The sequence below is a fragment of the Somniosus microcephalus genome, chromosome 1 (genome assembly GCF_052327205.1).
Source record: "Somniosus microcephalus isolate GS21.2 chromosome 1, FLI_Smic_1.0, whole genome shotgun sequence".
Lineage (NCBI taxonomy): Eukaryota > Metazoa > Chordata > Chondrichthyes > Squaliformes > Somniosidae > Somniosus > Somniosus microcephalus.
In genome coordinates, this window is record NC_140987.1 from 428,799,348 (window position 1) to 428,818,967 (window position 19,620).

Below are 19,620 nucleotides of genomic sequence, written 5' to 3' on the forward strand. Positions count from 1 at the left end.
CCGAGTTCACTTCTGGTTTGAAGGCCTCATTCACACAGGAACCCCCAAAACCTGATCTAAGCTTGTGGGGACTCTTCTTTCTGATTTATGATGTTGTGAAGTCATGATGTATGCAGACAAAATAGTTCTTTTTTTTTAACCTTTAAAATTATTGTTAATTTTATCCTCGGGAGGGACAATCAATTGGGGTTTGAGTTTTGACAATTTTTTCCCCTTCTTGGCACTACAAAACTTTGCCCATTTGGATCCAAACTCCAAAAGACTATGTTTGCCCTGTGGTCTGCAGTCTGAAAGCACCAGGTGCTGGGATTAGAGGATCGGCTCTGGAATTCACTTTGATCTGCCATCAACTCGTGTAACGCACCACTTTTAGCATCACTGCGAAGTGGGAACCAATTGACAGTGATGCTAAAGATGATGGCTTGCAATATACCTTGAATGTGACATTTAATAGGATGAAGTGTGAGTGCCCACCCACCCCAGATCATCCTAAAATCTTTGAAATGTACTTTCTTCTATTATATTTATGAATATTCATGAGATATTATGGAAAAACGAATGTTTCTCAATGAGCTGGGTAGGAACATGATGTTCAGTTCCACATTGTGGAAGCACTATCTGAAGAGAGAATAATTGTAACAGTGTTGATCATTACTGATAAGTAAATCGGAGCATTTTGAAAGAGAGGGGGTAAAGCCTAACTCGCTAACTGTTCTCCTTCCTCTGGCTTTACTGCCTTTCTAAAGGGAAGAAAGAATTTACTAAACTTTAAGCAGTGATAAATTTTTGAAGGTGTATTTCAACATTCTCCACCCAGTAGACCTGTTGAACTGCAATATTTCTACATTTACAGATTGTTCATAAATAAGTGGCAATGCTTTAAAAAGGAAAAGTCTTTTTTAAGAAGTTTCTGATTTTGAAAAATCTTGACATCTTGGAATTGGAATTGCAGGATGTGCAAGTATATTCAGGTATATTTGGTGTACTAATCCTTGCTTTCTTCCATCATCAGCCATCCGATACTGTGACCGATGCCAACTGATTAAGCCTGACCGCTGCCATCACTGCTCCATCTGTGATACGTATGTAGTTCAGATCTTTTCATTAAGAAAATCTAAAATAAGGGAACGAGACTCTGTAGATTAACCAATTCCTTGCACAAAGGATCATACATATACACTGGATTCCACATATAACAGACCCAATTGTAACAAATGCCCATCACCTATATGGAACAGTTCAAATGGCTTGATTTGAATGCAGTGCAACTCAACAGTGATACCACTTGCATGCAGTGAATGGATTTCTCACCTGCAGTGTTACGTATTAGCGGTGTTACCTTGTAATTAGAAACATGGGGCTGGATTTTCATTGAGGAGGTGGGTAGGAGGTGGGACTACAACTTTCAGGGTTGTAGCCCCGCCTCCATCGAGTTGTAGCCAACCCACGCGATTTTGACTTGGTTGACCTTGTTGAGCCCACCCAGCGGGCTCAGCAGGCCAATTAAGGGCCACCCGGCAACAGGTGACGTCACAGATTGATATTTCATCTGTCAAGACCTTTTGACAGATGAAATATCAGCGTTTCACAGCTGTTTGAAGCTGTCAAACACTGACAATCTGTACTCCAAGTTAATTCCTTCCTCTCAGGATGATTTAGAGATCTCTCCGGAACAGAAAGCTGAATGCTGCAATTTTTGACAGATCGTGGCCATTCTGCTTTCTGTGCCGGTGAGATGAGGGACTCCCGAGACCTGAAGGAAGGAAGGCTGTAAAGGTAAGTAAAACTTCTTTAAACACTTTAAACATAGCAAACACACTTACTTCTGCACTCATGCACCCATCACTCACCTGAACACCGGACATCTCAACCCCTCCAAGCCCTTCAGCCCAACGGTCCACCTCGCTAACTTGGCGTGGTTTGGAGCCATCGGGAATCCCACACTTCAAGAATGAAAATAGGGATTAGGCTAAAAACTGCCTGTCAACTACCTGTTAACAGGCAGTTAATTGGCACTAATTCCCTTCCTGCCTCGGGAGGTGGCTCCCAGCACAGGTCGGGTATCTGCCTCCTTTGAAACTGGCATGGGGGCGGGATGGGTTTGTGCCCCCTGATTTGGGGATTTTAAGCCCCCACACGCCTCCAATCCCGCCTCCACGGCCCAATGAAAATCCTGCCCATGGTTTCCTCTCCCTGTTGGAGAGTGTCTGTCGTGCTGACCGCACCGCCGCTCTCTGGTTACTGCATCTCCTGAGCCTCAGTTTTTACCCGACACCGCTGTTCGTATTTGTAAAGTTGCATTTGGTGCGTTGCTCACCTCTCTGTGCGTTTTGCAGGTAATACTGGAACGCTTCTGTTAGATGAATGTAATTCCATCTCTGTGAGACTGACAGATTGCATGCAATATATTACACCACGCTGGAAGTTCATCTTTCTTGCGTTTATTGCAAGTGGAGGTGGTTGCGATCTAATTTCAGACACACTGCTGAGAATATGAATGTTACAAGATCATGAGAAATACTGCAATGCATTCAACCCTACACTGAACAAATGCCCAAATATAATCATTTAGTATGACAAGGTGATGTTTATTATATGTAAGGTTGTATAATTATCTGATGCTGTGAATGGTTAAATAAACAATGGTTAAAACAGTACACCAGTGGGATGCTCCCTCTTTTCCCCCCCCCCCCCCCCCCCCACCCCCCGAACACATTTTTCTACATGGTTAAATTCCCACACTGCCAAACTGTTTAGAGGCACTGAGCAGAGCAAAGCATGTCTCCCAAAATAGAGTGGGGTAATAGTGAGAGTAAATTAATCTGTACTGCCTTCACAGCAATTAGCAGTTAGTTCAGAGCACTATTGGTAGAAGACTGTGAACTATCTGATATCTCAGTCAGAAAATGGTGATACTGAGGTGACGGTGACAGTGGAACGCTTACAAAACAAGGTGAAATACATAAAAATATAAGAAAGCTTGGAACAATTGCATATACAATGGGGAAGGGGCGAAACCTTGCAAATTGTTGAAATGTGTGAACGATTAATGTTGCTCTCAGTAGATCACATTATCTAGATTGAATCATCGACTGAAATAACTTCCTGGAGCTCAAGAATGAACTTATCATTTTCCCTTCTCCCCCAGATCTCTGCGTTCCTCTAATTCTGGCCTCTTGCGCATCGCCGATTTTAATCACTCCACCATTGGCAGCCGTGCCTTCAGCCACCTAGGCCCTAAACTCTGGAATTATCTCCCTAAACCTCTCCACCTCTCTCTCCTTTTAAGATGTTCCTTAAAACCTACCTCTTTGGCCAAGCTTTTGGTCACCTGTCCTAATATCTCCTTCAAATTTTGTTTGATAACTGCTCCTGTGAAGCGCCTTGGGATATTTTACTACATTAAAGCCACTATATAAATGCAAAGTTATTGTTGTTCTGTAATGCCAGTTAAAGCGAAACTCAAATTGAAATCCTGATGCACCTAAATCACAGAACTCTGTGTCACAAGGATGTCAGCTTTTTGTTAAAATAACCAATTCAATTTTTTTTTTAATACTTTTGAATTCAATTTCACTGAAACTAATTTCTCCTAGAGCCACCTGAGGGTTTACTTTTTAAACGTCCTGTATCACTATTTAACGCTAACTGGATTTCATTGTTGTCTTTGTTTCTTAGATGTGTGTTGAAAATGGATCATCACTGTCCTTGGTAGGTCCAAACTGATATTTAATGAGCTCCTAACCCTCATCAGACGCACTGGGCATTATGTGTAACCAAGTCATAAACCCATTTGTAACAAAGTTTGCAGTTTTGTTACACAACATACAGAGGATATATTCCCTCTTGCCTATGTGTTAATGTCTGGATTGCATGGTTATAATTTAAGACTGTAATTGTTTAATCATTTACTCATTTACATTGTAAATCCTGTTCTAATGCTCCTGTGGTAATTTGTTATAGCCATATTATCTCCTTGGTAACACATTTTGAAAACCCTTCAAAATTACTATTTAGTTATTGTTCAGTTGTCACTGTGGGCACGAAGTGTTAGTTTGGAGAATTAAAACATGAATTTAAATATAACATAAATTCACAGTTAGTATTCTAAGACTACTTAATTTGAAAGGCCTAAGAAGCTCCCTCTCGTGACCATCTGATTGCATGTGCTATCACTTAACATTACTTCCAAATAACTTGAATTCAGACAAGTGGATCTTTCGATGCAGCTTTTTCCTGGTAGTTTACTGTAAAAAAAGATAAGTCCTTCTTGGAATCAAGGTGATTTGGGGAATCTGTTTACGTTTACATTTACACCTTGGCACAAGAGAGCAGGCAGCATTAAAATTCTACATGATTGACTCAGTGGTAGCACTCGCCTCTGAGTCAACAGGTTGTAGGTTCAAGTCCACTCTAGGGTCTTGAGCCCATAATCTAGGCTGACACTCCAGTGCAGTACTGAGGGAGTGCTGCGCTGTCAGAGGTGTTGTCTCAGGTGAGACAGTAAACCGAGGCCCCGTCTGCCCCCTCAGGTGGACGTAAAAGATCCCATGACACTATTTCAAAGAAGAACTAGGGAGTTCGTCCTGGCCAATATTTATCACTCAGCCAACATCACAAAAAAACCCAGATTATCTGGTCATCATCTCACTACTGTTTGTGGGACTTTGCTGTGTGCATATTGGCTACCGCGTTTCCTACCTTACAGCAGTGACTATCTTTCAAGAGTAATTCATTGGTTGTAAAGCACTTTGGGACATCCTGAGGTCATGAAAGGTGCTATATAAACACACGTTCTTTCTTTATGATTATGAACAGAAAGACTCTGCCCTGAAAATTGTCTTTCTCTCTAGGGTGAACAACTGTGTTGGATTTTCAAACTACAAATTTTTTCTGCTGTTTTTGGGATATTCCATGTTGTATTGCTTGTTTGTTGCTGCCACTGCCCTACAATATTTCATCATGTTTTGGACGGTAAGTTCTAATTTGCATCTAACCCCACCCAAAACACACAACACACACAAATAAGGCCTGGGTATTGCTTCTTTTTGCTGTTTAACTAGTGAGAGTAATTGGTGTGATGCACAGAAACCAAGCTTTTACATCTTTTTACATTTCATGATTTAAAAATCATTATTACAACTATGAATTAAAATATTTTTTATATATAGTACAGATTTTTTTCCTCTCAGTTTTTCCTTTCATCTCTTGAAGATATGCAGTTCCATGGATGCTGGCAACCTGACAGTACCTTATCCTAGTGGCCATTGATCAACTGAGCCGACAAGCCAGTGTTGTCAAGCTGTTTGGCCTCGGATGGTGTCGCAGGCAAGCCCAATCCTGACCTCGCTCAGTATTGACATGTTTCAGCAGGTGCTACTAGAAAGTGATCAGGAGTGGGAGCCCTGGCTGACTTTTCTGATACAGGGGCAGAGACCAATTGTAGTACAGGTTGAGCGTCCCGAATCCGGCAACCTCGGGACCAAGGCCAAGCCGGTTTTCGTGTTTTTCCGGACTTCGGAACATGTTTCTGATGTCCGAAGTCCGGAAATATCGCAACCTGGGCTCGGGCGTTTCTGGACTTCGGACAGCAGAAACACGTTCCGAGTCCGGAAATGCCTGGGCCCAGGTTACGGTTTGACAGGGTGTCTGGATTCCAGAACATTTTACGGATTCTGGACGACCCTGCCACCAATCGTCCCGGAGTTCAGATTCCGGAACATTCCAGATTCCAGAACTCCGGATTTTGGACGCTCAACCTGTACTGTAATTACTGACCAGACTAAGATCAGTTAACTCAACACAGACTGCAAATTGAACTTCGGATCTTCTCAACTGTATAGTTTAATGCTACACCAAGTGGTGCCTGGAATCCGGTTTTATTTAATTGTCGATGTGGCTCAGAACATACGAAAATGCATAGAATAACGGTGATATTTTCAGCATGTAATACAGGATTTCAAATTTGAGAAGTTAAGCCTTGGAAATCAGAAGTTTATTTTGATCTTCCACAATGGGGGACGAATTTCATCAGCTCATTTTTCTCTGATTGACAGGGTGGTCTGCCTGATGGCCGTGCAAAATTCCATGTTCTCTTTCTTCTTTTCGTGGCTGTCATGTTCTTCCTTAGCCTCATGTTCCTCCTCAGCTACCATTGTTGGCTGGTCAGTTTGAACAGATCTACATTAGGTAAGAGTTGAGCAATATCTCTCCAGCATTGCACTGTTAATGGAAACGGGTAGGGTAGATTGGAGATACTGTTTTTGTTTTCTCTTACCACTGGTAAATTGTTTTCTCCTCTTGCCATTAATTAAAGAATTTATCAAATTAAAGGTTATCTTTGAAGGAGGGAAGTATTTTAAATGTTAATTCCATGAACAATCTCCCTGACTATACTGTTTGCGACTGGCTTGTTAGTGTTAGCACAGGTAGCTGTTGTAAAGTCTGCAGGACACAGGTGGCCCTTGCTCCTATAATTGCTTTGTAAGTGGAGATCCATCGTAAATTGTGGCTTAGGATTGACATCATTGTCATGGAGCTGATGGGTGATGTTATCTTCAAGGAACCTGCTTGAACTTTAAGGGGAAAACATTGTTATAACCCAGGGACCTTCCATGACCTCGGTCTGTTTCATTGTGACACTACACATGTCAGAGATGGTAGAATTCAATTAGCAACATTTGCATATATACCACCTGGGTCTAGTTTTCCAAGCATTTTACAAAAGTAGCTGGAGGGACAATCAACACAGTGTTTCTGCTTCTGTGTAGTATTTTACTTGCAAGTAAGCTGGACCAGTAATTTAGTCTGTATGATGGCCTCACAATATGGTATTTTCCACCATGCAAAGCAATGGGACTTCAGTGGGCTTTCTACATATTCATCAGTCATTAAATTACCAGCTTGATCTTCTAATTTTACCAAAAGATAGAATCTACTCAGAGCCGCCCCAAGAACTGAGCAATTTTTCATCTGTTTGGCTAGCTACCAGCTATCTGTAATAACTGGCTGCTCATTCAAAGCATGTGCCATCAGATTGCTTTTTGTAAGTGAAACAGTGCCATGGAATTTTTCTTTATTTGTTCTTTCTTTCCTTCTAGAGGCCTTTTCAGCACCAGTATTTCAGCACGGCCCAGATAAAAATGGTTTTAACCTTGGTGTGTGGAAAAATTTAAAGCAAGTATTTGGACCAAAAAAGAAGCACTGGCTGCTGCCCATCTTTACCAGGTACTATGTCTTCTTGGGTTGTATTCTATCCATTCAGACTTCCATTACTGATGTGCATTTGTAATATTGTATGCAGTTTTAGTTCTGACACGAGCAGAATGTAATAGGGGTGTGCAAGGTCACTGGTGGAGGGGTCCAATAAAATGACTGAATTATATACTCTTTATGACGAGCTTCCTTGAATGCCAAATTCAATCTTTTCAGTGTTGGAGATGGACATTTCTTCCCCATGAGGTCGCAGTCAGAGAGTCACAATCCATTACTGTCTAATGAGGAACACTGGGACGAGGGTGAATCAGACGTAGAATACTCCGGTAAGATGATTGGATTCTTGCTTTAATGAAAGAAATCGTCCTTTCTGACATGTCAAATGAGAAACTTTATTGTAAGTGTAGTTGCTTTGGAGATAAGTTGCGCTGCAAATTTTAGTTGATATTCAGCCAGCTCCTTTTAGAATACTTCATAATAATCCCATCATCCTTGAGTGTTTTTCTGCATCTAATAACCTTTTAAAGGATTATATCGGTGCACTAGGAGCTGAATAATTAAACATGGGGGAAGAATTGAGTCGCACCCCCCTTGGGGCACTAACTTTGCTGGGGCGCTACTTTTAGCACCCCGAAAAAATTAGCGACCCGCGGCGGAAATTCATTGGTAGCGCCCAAAGAGGGAAGCGGGGCACTACAGGGAATGGCCCCGCCTCCCTCTTGGGGCGCTGTGAGGGAATATCGCGGCGCTACATGCCACAGCGCCATGCCACGGTACTGCAGGCCTTCCTCCTCTTCTTAAAGGTGAGGGGCCTAGTGCAGCGCGACCCGGGGCCCAGCTGGGCCACCAGGGACCGGAGTGCCGGCAAAAGAGCCCGGCACTCAAGAGGAGTGCAGGTCTCACAGAGCGCAGCCGGCATTCCGCGGGGGTGCTGCTGAGGAGACCGAGGACGGCGACGGGGGCAAGTGCTGGCAGGCAGCCAGCAACAAATACAGCCGCCCGGCACCTCGCCTATAATTAGCGCCTCCCCAGCCACAGGTAGGCCCCCCTGACCCCGTCGGACATAGCGTTCGGCGGTAAGTCAGGGGGCTATAACGAAGATCGCGGCCGGGGCGCTGGGCACGGTGAAGACGTCATCGCCGGTGATGCAGCGCCGCGGGGCGTTAACAGTTACTGCCGCCGCTAACCTCCCACTGAATTTCGCAGGAGGGGTTGGCGGCGCCGCGCCTGGGCGCTAGTTGTTTTAGGGCACTCTTAGGGCGCTAACGGGAGGCGCAAAGCAACCAAATTTTTCCCCCTATGTTTCCGTACTTGGTTCAGGAGATCACCTAGAAGGTGGCAGCCCCAATTTGGAGCTAGCCCACCTCACAGTAAGTATAAAGGACTCATTAGTATGTTATCGGCAATTAATTGAATTGCCCATATGTGTCACTGCTCATGAGATGTGGATTTGTGTGTCTTATTTTTTTATTCTTTTTCTCTCTTTCCACCACTCTCTCCACCTCTCTCTTTCTACCTCCTCTCTCTTTCCCTCTCTCTTTTTCTACCCTCTCTCGCTCTGTCTCCACCCTCTCTCTCTCTCCACTCTCTCTCTCTCTCCACCCTCTCTCTCTCTCCACCCTCTCTCTCTCCACCCTCTCTCTCTCCACCCTCTCTCTCTCCACCCTCTCTCTCTCTCCACCCTCTCTCTCCACCCTCTCTCTCCACCCTCTCGCGCTCTCTCTCGCGCTCTCTCTCGCGCTCTCTCTCGCGTTCCCTCTCGCGCTCCCTCTCGCGCTCCCTCTCGCGCCCTCTCTCGCGCCCCCTCTCGCGCTCTCCAACCTCTCTCGCTCTCTCTCCGCCCTCTCTCTGCCCTCTCTCGCTCTCTCTCCGCCCTCTCTCGCTCTCTCTCGCTCTCTCTCCGCCCTCTCTCGCTCTCTCTCCGCCCTCTCTCGCTCTCTCTCCGCCCTCTCTCGCTCTCTCTCCGCCCTCTCTCGCTCTCTCTCCGCCCTCTCTCGCTCTCTCTCCGCCCTCTCTCGCTCTCTCCCGCGCCCTCTCCCGCGCCCTCTCCCGCGCCCTCTCTCCGCTCTCTCGCGCTCTCTCTCCGCCCTCTCTCGCGCTCTCTCTCCGCCCTCTCTCGCGCTCTCTCTCCGCCCTCTCTCGCGCTCTCTCTCCGCTCTCTCTCCGCCCTCTCTCCCCGCCCTCTCCCCGCCCTCTCTCGCGCTCTCTCCCCGCCCTCTCTCGCGCTCTCTCTCCGCCCTCTCTCGCGCTCTCTCTCCGCTCTCTCTCCGCCCTCTCTCCGCCCTCTCTCCGCCCTCTCTCCGCCCTCTCTCGCGCTCTCTCTCCGCCCTCTCTCGCGCTCTCTCTCCGCCCTCTCTCGCGCTCTCTCTCCGCCCTCTCTCGCGCTCTCTCTCCGCCCTCTCTCGCGCTCTCTCTCCGCCCTCTCTCGCGCTCTCTCTCCGCCCTCTCTCGCGCTCTCTCTCCGCCCTCTCTCGCGCTCTCTCTCGCGCTCTCTCTCGCGCTCTCTCTCCGCCCTCTCTCGCGCTCTCTCTCCGCCCTCTCTCTCGCTCGCCCTCTCTCGCGCCCTCTCTCTCGCGCTCTCTCGCCACCCTCCCTCGCGCTCTCTCTTTCCACCTTCTCTCACTCGCGCTCTCTCTCCACCTCTCTCACTCCTCCTTCTGTCTCGCTTTCCACCTCGCGCTCTTGCTTTCCACCCCCTCGCTCTCTCTTTCCACACACTGTAAGGCCATGCAGCTGTGAACTTTTCCATTTCCCGCACCAGCTATCGTGATGTGGTTGCCAATTTATGTCAAATTGTGGACAGATTTGTGTCGGGCACTCCTGCCCATTCGGAATTGGGCTGAGATTTCATATAAGATCCTCGCAAATAGCAAACAGTGGGGAATTTCTTCCATTAACGTAGGTGGATTCAAACCCAAGTCCCTGTCGTGAAAGGAGCCCATGCACACTCCACTTCTCTAATAAACCTGTTGTCATTTTTTGCTAAACTTTATCAGTTTAAATTCAGTCAGCCATTAGCCTCTTAGGAAAATGCTACAGCATTTCTGCCACGTCTTGAAGGCTGAAATTAAGGAAGAATAATCAGAGTGTCTCCTCCGAATGATTCATTAAGTAAATGTACCACTTGGCATGGTACAGAGCAAAATAGGAAAGCTTCAGGTTTGATCCCTGTTCTGTGATGATCTCGAGCAGTAGCGGGTAACTACAATTGGCCTTGGTGTCCTCAACCTAAAGAAAGGGGAAACCGTAGCCAGTTTTTCCAGCTCTTGATTGCTTGATTTGCTGGAAGATTGTGTGTATGGCTAGAGTCATACCTAGCACAAAGGAAGATGGTTGTGGTGGTTGAAGGTCAATCATCACAGCCCCAGGACATCGCTGCAGGAGTTCCTCAGGGCAGTGTCCTAGGCCCAACCACCTTCAGCTGCTTCATCAATGACCTTCACTCCAACATAAGGTCAGAACTGGGGATGTTCGCTGATGACTGCAGTGTTCAGTGCCATTCACAACTCCTCAGATAATGAAGCAGTCCATGCCCGCATGCAACAAGACCTGGACGACATTCAGGCTTGACATTCGCGCCACACAAGTGCCAGGCAATGACTATCTCCAACAAGCGAGAGTCTAACCACTGTCCCTTGACATTCAACGGCATTACCACCGCCGAATCCCCCACCATCAATATCCTGGGGGTCACCATTGACCAGAAACTTAACTGGACCAGCCACATACATACTATGGCAACAAGAGCAGGGCCTTTCCACCATCTACAAGACACAATTAAGGAGTGTGCTGGAATACTCTCCACTTGCCTGGATGAGTGCAGCTCTAACAGCACTAAATAAGCTTGACACCATCCAGGACAAAGCAGCCCACTTGATTGGAACCCCATCCACCACCTTAAACATTCACTCCCTCCACCACTGGCGTACCGTAGCTGCAGCGTGTACCATCTATAAGATGCACTGCAGCAACTCGCCAAGGCTTCTTCGACAGCACCTCCCAAACCTGCGACCTCTTCCACCTAGAAGGACAAGGGCAGCAGGCGCCTGGGAACACCACCACCTCCAAGTTCCCCTCCAAGTCACACACCATCCTGACTTAGAAATACATCACCGATCCTTCATCGTCGTTGGGTCAAAATCCTGGAACTCCCTCCCTAACAGCACTGTGGGAGTACCTTCACCACACGGACTGCAGCGGTTCAAGAAGGCGGCTCACCACCACCTTCTCAAGGGCAATTAGGGATGGGCAATAAATGCTGGCCTTGCCAGCGATGCCCACATCCCATAAACAAATTTTTTTTTAAAACATTGAATGAGGACAGGGTAGTTTCCCGCTGCTCTTCGTGGTCAAGCAATGTGCTCACACATGAGGAATGGCTGCTTGGGACTGGAAGGAGAAAATTGGGGCGGGGTGGGTGGGAGGGGGGTGGAATAATTCAAGTAAAGAAATTTGTGCATTGTAATATTCAATCTAATGTGCTTAATATTCAATACAAAACCTATAAAAAACACAGGGAAAATTATGTTGGTTTTTTGAAAGGAATCAATTATTTGTTTTCTCTAAAACAAAACTTTTTTTCCCCTTTAGCAACTGCAAGTACCTCTGTGACTGTAGAAATGGAGTCCTAGCTGACCTCTGCTTCTGTTTAGCACTCACAGGTCAGTGTCCGTGAGCCCCAGTAATTTTCACTGATCGCAGATTTCTATTTCATATCATTAAGAGGATAGAAGCAAAAATGTAGTTCATCCTGGAATGTGCTAGGTCCTGGTGTTTTCGAGTAAGTACAGTAGTCTCAAACTTGCTACCCAAAAATCTAAGTGACACGTGAGATTGACAAATGTAAGGATTTTTTGAGACTTGGACAATGAAAAAGTGTAAGGAGGTAAACAAAATTTATCCTACAGATTAATAAGAATTGTTGTATGGTGAAGCTGCGGCATTATGTGTGGTTTTGTTTCGTGACAACTTCCCAGTCCAAGGTAGATGGTAAAGAGGAAGCCAATGAATGGAGATTCCTTCCCACAGTCGGCAGGCAAAATTGACTCACCCCAGGCGACTGTTCAGCACCTTGCTTCTTGGCTGGTCATAGAGCTTAATTAGCAATCATCTTGGAATAGCGTATGGGGTAGAGTGCCTTCCTTCGAAAGACAGAGCATTAGCATGTGCATCAACGAGCAGATTACATCTTGCTTTCTCTGAGTTCTGGTCACAGCTGAGCAGAAGCCCAGTACTTCCACATCGGAAGAGGGTCACCCTGGATCACTCTTGCAAGCCTGCTAGTGACCACTTTGAGTGTCATTTGGAAAGGCTTGAATCAGGTTGTTTCTTCTCCCTTTCAATTGAGATGAGCTGCATGGCACAAGAAACCCCAATTGGTGAGAATAGAAAGGTTCTGTAATACACAAGCAATATTATTTATTTTGTTAAGATTTGAAAATTCAGAAGTCCAAATTTCCAGTCCATTAATCTAATGATTTTAAAATCTCCCCTGGTGGTTCATGATGTGGTACTAAACCCTGCAGACGAAAGAAGCCCCAGGCTAAATTCATGGTCTGTGCTGAAATCAACTGGGAGTAGTTTCACAATTGGACTCTCTGCACCCAGGGTTCAGCTAAAGCTTCTGCTTTTGATCATTATCCAGGGACCGCCGCCCTCCCCCACTTGCTAGACATACACCTGCGTGGATGTCTGACCAGGATAGGATTGGGCTCATCGTCTCCATTGTCAAAGGGCTATCCAACACTGTATAGACTTGCACATGAAGCATGGCCATTTGATTAGGTACGGGAGAACGCCTCTGCCCACTGAATTGTATCTCAGCGTGCGTCTGCACTTTCAGGAGCAGACATAAGCGGGAAAAATTGGTGGTGGTGAACAACACCTATGGAGTAAGTTTGCTCCTTTAAATTTCAAAACCGGCCTTGAAGCTGCTGACAAATTACACTGCTTCATACTGTCTTTGATTATGTTTCAATGTCGATCATTTTAATGCCTACCAGACGTACAGCTCGGAACCTTGCCATAGTTTATCTGCAACACTGACGTGGCTCAAAAACTTTTTGATTTATTTACTGCTTGATAGGTCACCTCCATAAACAGAGGAGATTGCCTCCAAGAAGTGTTCATTAATGGTAAATAATTTATCAAAAATGACTTCTCCTATTCTTGATATCAGTTCTTGCCATCTTTTCAGGTCGTTCCCAGAGGCCACAGTATCATTTGATGGGCAAATGTGAGAACCAAAGATCCTCGAGAGTCTTCAACATGCGAGATGGAACTGAGTATTACATGCCTTACATCAGGCAGTCTCCTGAAGATCTTTTCAATAGATGATGTACATATAGGCTTTGGTTCATGAACAACTGCGTTTTCTTGGGGTGGGGGAGGGAAACACTGTAAATTCAGTTACAAACTGGGTACCCACAGACATGGACTTTGATGTAAATAATGTGTGTGTGAATGAGGCTCTATCACAGATACCTAAAACCAAGGTTGGGATTAATTTAACATTGACGTGCTGTATTTAACTCATTAGGGTAAAGTGCTAAACAAAAGTGTTCCTTGCATTTTGCACGGGTAAGGTACAAATATAGAACTGTCAAATGGGAAAACCTGCACTGTCTGTTCAACCATGTGTTCAAACACAAGAGCGGTGGATTGATTGTTTACTGTGTTTATATGAATTAAGTCATTTCAAACCAGGTCATTTTTAAAAAAATGTTTTTAAAATATGTTTAGAAGATTCTTGAATTTAGCTAGTTTTTTTTTGGATATGTTTGTAATGTGATGTACATATTTTTTTAAATGACTAATTTACCCTCAAAATTAAATATAATAAAATTACTCCAGTGAGGGACCAAAGATTGGTAAAGCAGTATCTGCTCAAAGTTTGAGTCACTCTCGAACCTAAGGAAAGTCCAGTTATCTGCTAGTTAGTGCGCTCATGCCAGTATTAACCTTTCACATGATAGCACAGGGTCAGTGACCCGTCCAGTTTTCATTGTCGTTCCATGAAGGTGTGATTTCCTTTTTCTCCTAACCTTAATTTTGAGTAATAGAAATGACCAACATAAAATCTACAGTAAAAACTCTCTTGATCTTCCTCCACATCCAAAAAAAAGTTTACCAATTTGTGGCTGAACCCTGTGGCACAATTCCACCCCTAAAGTGTCACCCTGCGCTTTCTCCCTGTGCGACCTCCAATTGGTGAGGACCAAGCAAGGTTGAGAGTTTGCTACCTGTTTACGTTTTATTTAAAATATATATTTAAATTCAGGAAAGAAATTAACTGTTGAAACAAAGGTATGTAAATCTTATATTAAAAAGTACATTCCTCAAGAGCAGTTGGCTGCCTAGAAATGCATATATTCAATAACCTGACTGAGGTTAGTGTGTATTACTGTGAGAACTTTGTAACATCTTTTCCAGGTTCCAGTTATGACTTGTGTTCTCATCATGTGGCTTTTGAATTTCCTGAAATTTGACTTGTGGAGGGTTTCTGACTCCAGGTAAGCCTTATGAGCCCAAAGTGCTGAGGTTAAGGCAGAGCAAGCTGCTTGAACCGGAGAAAATCTCCAGTGACATTGAGGAATAACTGCTGCTAGGTTCAGGGACGTTAATCCACAAAGAAAAAAATAACCTGCTGATTGACGTCAGAATGTGTTTTTTTTAAGGAGTAAAGTATGAAAGCACTGAGCAGCGTCCATCCTTGACATGCAACTCAGTTTTAAAAAAAAACACAATTATTTATATCAGTGGGGTTTAGTGAAACCACTTCCCACAGTTAAAATGTTGTTCTTACAAGTATCACTAGCATTCCAAGCATTTTTTGCCCAATTATTTCCTTTTAGTGCAAGCTCATTCAAATACACTACTTAATCGTTTTCCTTTTATCCTTGTCAACATTTATCCCTCAACCAACACCTAAAACAGATTATCTGGTCATTTATTTTATTGCTGTTTGTGGGAGCTTGTTGTGCGCAAATTGTCTGCCGCGTTTCCTACATTACAACAGTGACTACACTTCAAAAGTACTTTGTTGGCTGCAAGGTGTTTTGGGACATCCTGTGTTGTGAAAGGCTCTATATAAATACAACTTTGATCTATCTTTATTTTCCTTTTTTAGACTCTGTTACTGGCCAAACTGAATTAAGGGATTCATTGTGGACTCCCAGGATTGTAATAGGGACAGGATTATGTATACCTTTTATATTTAAAAAAAAGTGTTGTAAAACTGGCCCTTCCTGTCGCCTGACAAGAACACATTTCCTTTCTGGCCATACAATGCAGAGCCATCTGGGAATTGAGGCAATGGTAATGCAAGGAAATTGGATTTCCAATAAAGAAAATCACAGGAAACTGTCTTATATTAATAATAAAGGCATTGGATAGTTTGCTGCCCACTATAACAAAACCATGGGATTTTTCAGGTACTATAAATGCTCTCGCAGCTCTGCTCTTGTTTTTTCTGTCAGAACCTATTTGAGGTGTTGTACCTCTTATTTTTGATTGCATTGCAGATATATATTTAAACAAAAGAGCTTTCCTGTCATAGGCTAAACCACTTTACTATGATCCAATCAGTGACCAAATTGCAAGCATTGAAATAGTTAGGTTGTAAATATTCCAGTTCTTTTTTTTTAACTGATGAATGATATATGTAGAAATTGAAACTGATTCTTACAATAGGTTTTTTTTTAAGTTTAGAAAAGTGGAAGTAATTGTGAGGCTTATCTCTGAGAATTCTGTTTGATAACCGAGATTTGCTTATTGTAATGTGACACCTTATGCAATGTACGCGCACAAGTTCCCCAACTGAGAATTGAATAGTCTGGTCCCTGATGTTTGGCTGATTTTTAAGCAGCTTTAATAAATACACCAAACTTTCACAAGTTTGACATTTAACTCGACCTACACACACAACTTCAGTACTTCATTTAAACACAAGACTATAGGATTGTCCTACAATGGAGCCCATTTAAAAAAAAGTGGTGTTGCAGTGTTAAGACAGGCTCAGTTCCTGTAACAGACTTTTCTGGAAACTGCACTGTAATGCTATGAAACGTTCATACTCCAGCATACATTATTATCTGTTTCAATGTAAACACTTTTGATACAGTTTTTCAGCCATGTGATGGCTTCACCAAGCCCGCTGTTTTGTAAGAGCAACTTTTCTGTGATATTGCATCTAAGGTCATTTCAACATGTTGACAGAGAAAAATAGTTTTAAACAGGGCTGGGTTATTAGGAATGATTTAAATATAACAGAAAACGTTCACGCAGTCCTGATTCTTTTCTGCTACTACAGCAGAAGTAACTGGTGTACTTGCTAAATCCTCTTACAGAATTTTCCAATGATTAAGACACATCTAGTGGCAGGAAGAAGGTATTGCATAGAATTTTTTTTTTAATTGACGAGAGATTTTTGACCGTGGAGGAGGATGAGTTCTGATGAAGGGTCCCAGACCTGAAACATTAACTCTGTTTCTCTCTCCACGGATGCTGCCCTGGCCTGCTGAGTATTTCCAGTGTTTTCTGTTGTTATTTCAGATTTCCAGCATCTGCAGTATTTTGCTATTATATGATCTTAAATGATGCTGGATTTGCATTTGGAGGATAGGCAATTTGGTCTCCGTAAAAGAATTCACATCAATATTTTTGAACAATTATATTTTAATAGATTACTCTTGATGGTTTTGTGCCAGAGTATATTTGGTATTATGCAAGCTTTGATTTTTATTGTAATTTATCTTGGCTTTCAGACAATCCCTCTTTCCCCCTACCTCCCTCCCCCCCGCCCCCAATTTTAAAAAAAAAGGAAAGTGCAAGTAAAAGAATGCTGGAATGTGAGAAATTCCAAACTTGGAAAATGTCTTTTGAAACCGTTGTGTGGAAAAATACAGGTGGAAATAAAATTCCTATTCCCACTGATATAATTGCAGAGATTGAGGGAGAGCGTTAATTGATTTTCCAATGCTAACAAAGCACTTATGCAATGTAATACTTTTTGAATATGAAAAGTTAAGACAAGTGCCTAAAATAAGCCATGACTGTTCGTAGCTTGATGTAATTAGTATCTCCATCAGTGAGCTGACATAACCTACTGTGACTTTGTTACTGGTTAATTATCTGGTGACTTGCAGATATTTTTACCACATCAGCGCGCTGTCAGGCCATCCACTGCAAATTAAACTGGAACAGAATGATGTCATGCTGAGCAAGGAGGAAGTCATTAATTGTTACTATACATACTTTTCTGAGTGTCTTTATGAAATGGGTTATGAAGTAAAGCAGAAGTAGGTTTTGCAATACAACAGATAAGAAAGCCCTTAAATCTTTGTGCCAATTTCTCATTTGTTGGTTCCCATGCAGCATTTATAGATAGTAATAGCCTGGATGAGGTCGGAATGTATATTTGGTCTATGGTAAGTGTAATAAAATACTGCCTTTTTAATAACTTGATATATCGCTGTTATTTTCTATTTATTTAACTGCAATGGTACTGTCCTTCAGATATCTCTATCCTGCAAGGTTCAGATCAACTTGCAACTAGACTATTAAACACAGGCCTTAAAAGTGACAGTGCCTCTCTCTAGCTTTCTCGCACTCGCTCTCTCTATCTCTCGCACTCTCTCTCTCCTACCTGATTAGATAATGTCCTCTTTATCTAATTATTCCTATGTAAATTTATCAAGAACGAGAGAGTGAAATACCTGCTGTTTTTACTCAAAAATAAAAGTCGTCACTAATGCAAAATGGAAACCTGTTTTGTATTTGCAACACTGAAATTATTGACTGGAAAAATTTCATCACCACCAGTTTACCAGTGCTATTTGCTTGTAGCATTTCCTGGAAAAGTCCACAAATTCAAGACATTAATCCATCCCTAATAGTAGTAGTTTTACACTGGGGAAGTACATGAGTGTCCAACTGATCCATTTGCGATCGTCGGGGCGTTTTTGCCATAATAGTAGGAAGCTTGTAAAATCTATTTAGTGACGGTGGTTACACTTAAAATACTTAGGAAAATCTAATCCGCATTCCTCAAAAAGAATCCAGGTGACGATGTATAAAAATGGAGAGACTGTTTTTTTTCTTTATCTGGCAGTTGGGAATTAGATCAGCACAGGATAGAGCATAAGAAACAGGAGCAGGAGTAGGCCAATTGGTTTCTATAGAAAACATAAAAAGCTAGTGGAATAAATCAGTCTGTTTGAGGAATGGATTTGGCCAGTGTCCATTGCACTGACTGGAGGATGAAGCTGCCCTTTGTCCATTAGCTGTGTAGCAAATGAAGCAGTCCTTGTTAAGTAAACATCCTATTATCCACAGCTGTCAACTTCAAAAAAACATTATGAAATTTATGATCAGCATGGTTGAAGGACTGTAAACTTGGGGAGCTGTATTTATTTTGAAGAGTGATAAACATAAGACATAGATCATATGCCCCTGGAGCCTGCTCCGACATTCAATCAGATCATGGCTGATCTTCTACAACTCTACTTTCTCGCCCTATCCCTTGATTCCCTCAGTGTCCAAAAATCTATTGATCTCAGTCTTGAATATACTCAATGACTGAGCATCCCAGCCCTCTGGGGTAGAGAATTCCAAAGATTCATTACTCTTTAAGTGAAGAAATTTCTCCTCATCTCGGTCCTAAATGACCGATGCCTTATCCTGAGAATATGCCCCTTAGTTATAGACTTTCCAGCCATGGAAAACTGCCTCTCGGCATCTATAGATTTATGATTTTAAAGTGAGTGAAAGTTCAGTTATGTTTTGGCAGGGTACCCATTTGCTGACATACTGTAAGAAGCTTGTAAATAGATTTACTATTGGTTCATCACCTTGACCTTTTGTGACGTATACTTGGTGGTAAAGAAAATAGTAGAAAATATGGTGCTCATAAGAGGGTCATAGAGTCATAGAGTCATAGAGTAATACAGCACGGATAGAGGCCCTTCGGCCCATCGTGTCCGCGCCGGCCATCAAGCCCTGTCTAATCTAATCCCATATTCCAGCATTTGGCCCGTAGCCTTGTATGCTATGGCATTTCAAGTGCACATCCAAATGCTTCTTAAATGTTGTGAGGGTTTCTGCCTCCACAACCCTTTCAGGCAGTGAGTTCCAGACTCCAACCACCCTCTGGGTGAAAAAGTTCTTTCTCAAATCCCCTCTAAACCTCCCGCCCTTTACCTTGAATCTATGCCCCCTAGTTATTGACCCCTCTACTAAGGGAAAAAGCTCCTCAGCATCCATCCTATCTATGCCCCTCATAATTTTGTACACCTCAATCATGTCCCCCCTCAGCCTCCTCAGCTCCAAGGAAAACAAACCCAACCTGCCCAGTCTCTCTTCATAGCTGAAGCGCTCCAGCCCTGGTAACATCCTGGTGAACCTCCT

At 43.4% G+C, this 19,620-nt stretch overlaps 1 protein-coding gene and 1 long non-coding RNA gene across 2 annotated transcripts in view; one reads left to right on the forward strand and one right to left on the reverse strand.

Moving 5' to 3' along the window:
* zdhhc15b (zDHHC palmitoyltransferase 15b) overlaps positions 1-17,679 on the forward strand; it is a 66,834-nt gene extending 49,155 nt beyond the window's left edge. The window contains exons 5-12 of the mRNA XM_086000388.1: positions 1,013-1,082; positions 3,679-3,711; positions 4,854-4,974; positions 6,057-6,189; positions 7,101-7,227; positions 7,432-7,541; positions 11,806-11,876; positions 13,412-17,679. Coding sequence (XP_085856514.1) covers positions 1,013-1,082; positions 3,679-3,711; positions 4,854-4,974; positions 6,057-6,189; positions 7,101-7,227; positions 7,432-7,541; positions 11,806-11,846 — 635 coding nt within the window. The 3' untranslated portion in view covers positions 11,847-11,876; positions 13,412-17,679. The remainder of the gene's footprint in view (positions 1-1,012; positions 1,083-3,678; positions 3,712-4,853; positions 4,975-6,056; positions 6,190-7,100; positions 7,228-7,431; positions 7,542-11,805; positions 11,877-13,411) is intronic.
* Positions 780-13,415, reverse strand: LOC147125273 (uncharacterized). The gene is made up of 3 exons (XR_015079920.1): positions 12,266-13,415; positions 2,318-2,485; positions 780-1,114 (listed from the first exon to the last, which is right to left on the reverse strand). It is a non-coding gene; the product is annotated as an uncharacterized LOC147125273 (long non-coding RNA).
* Positions 17,680-19,620: the final 1,941 nt, after the last annotated feature.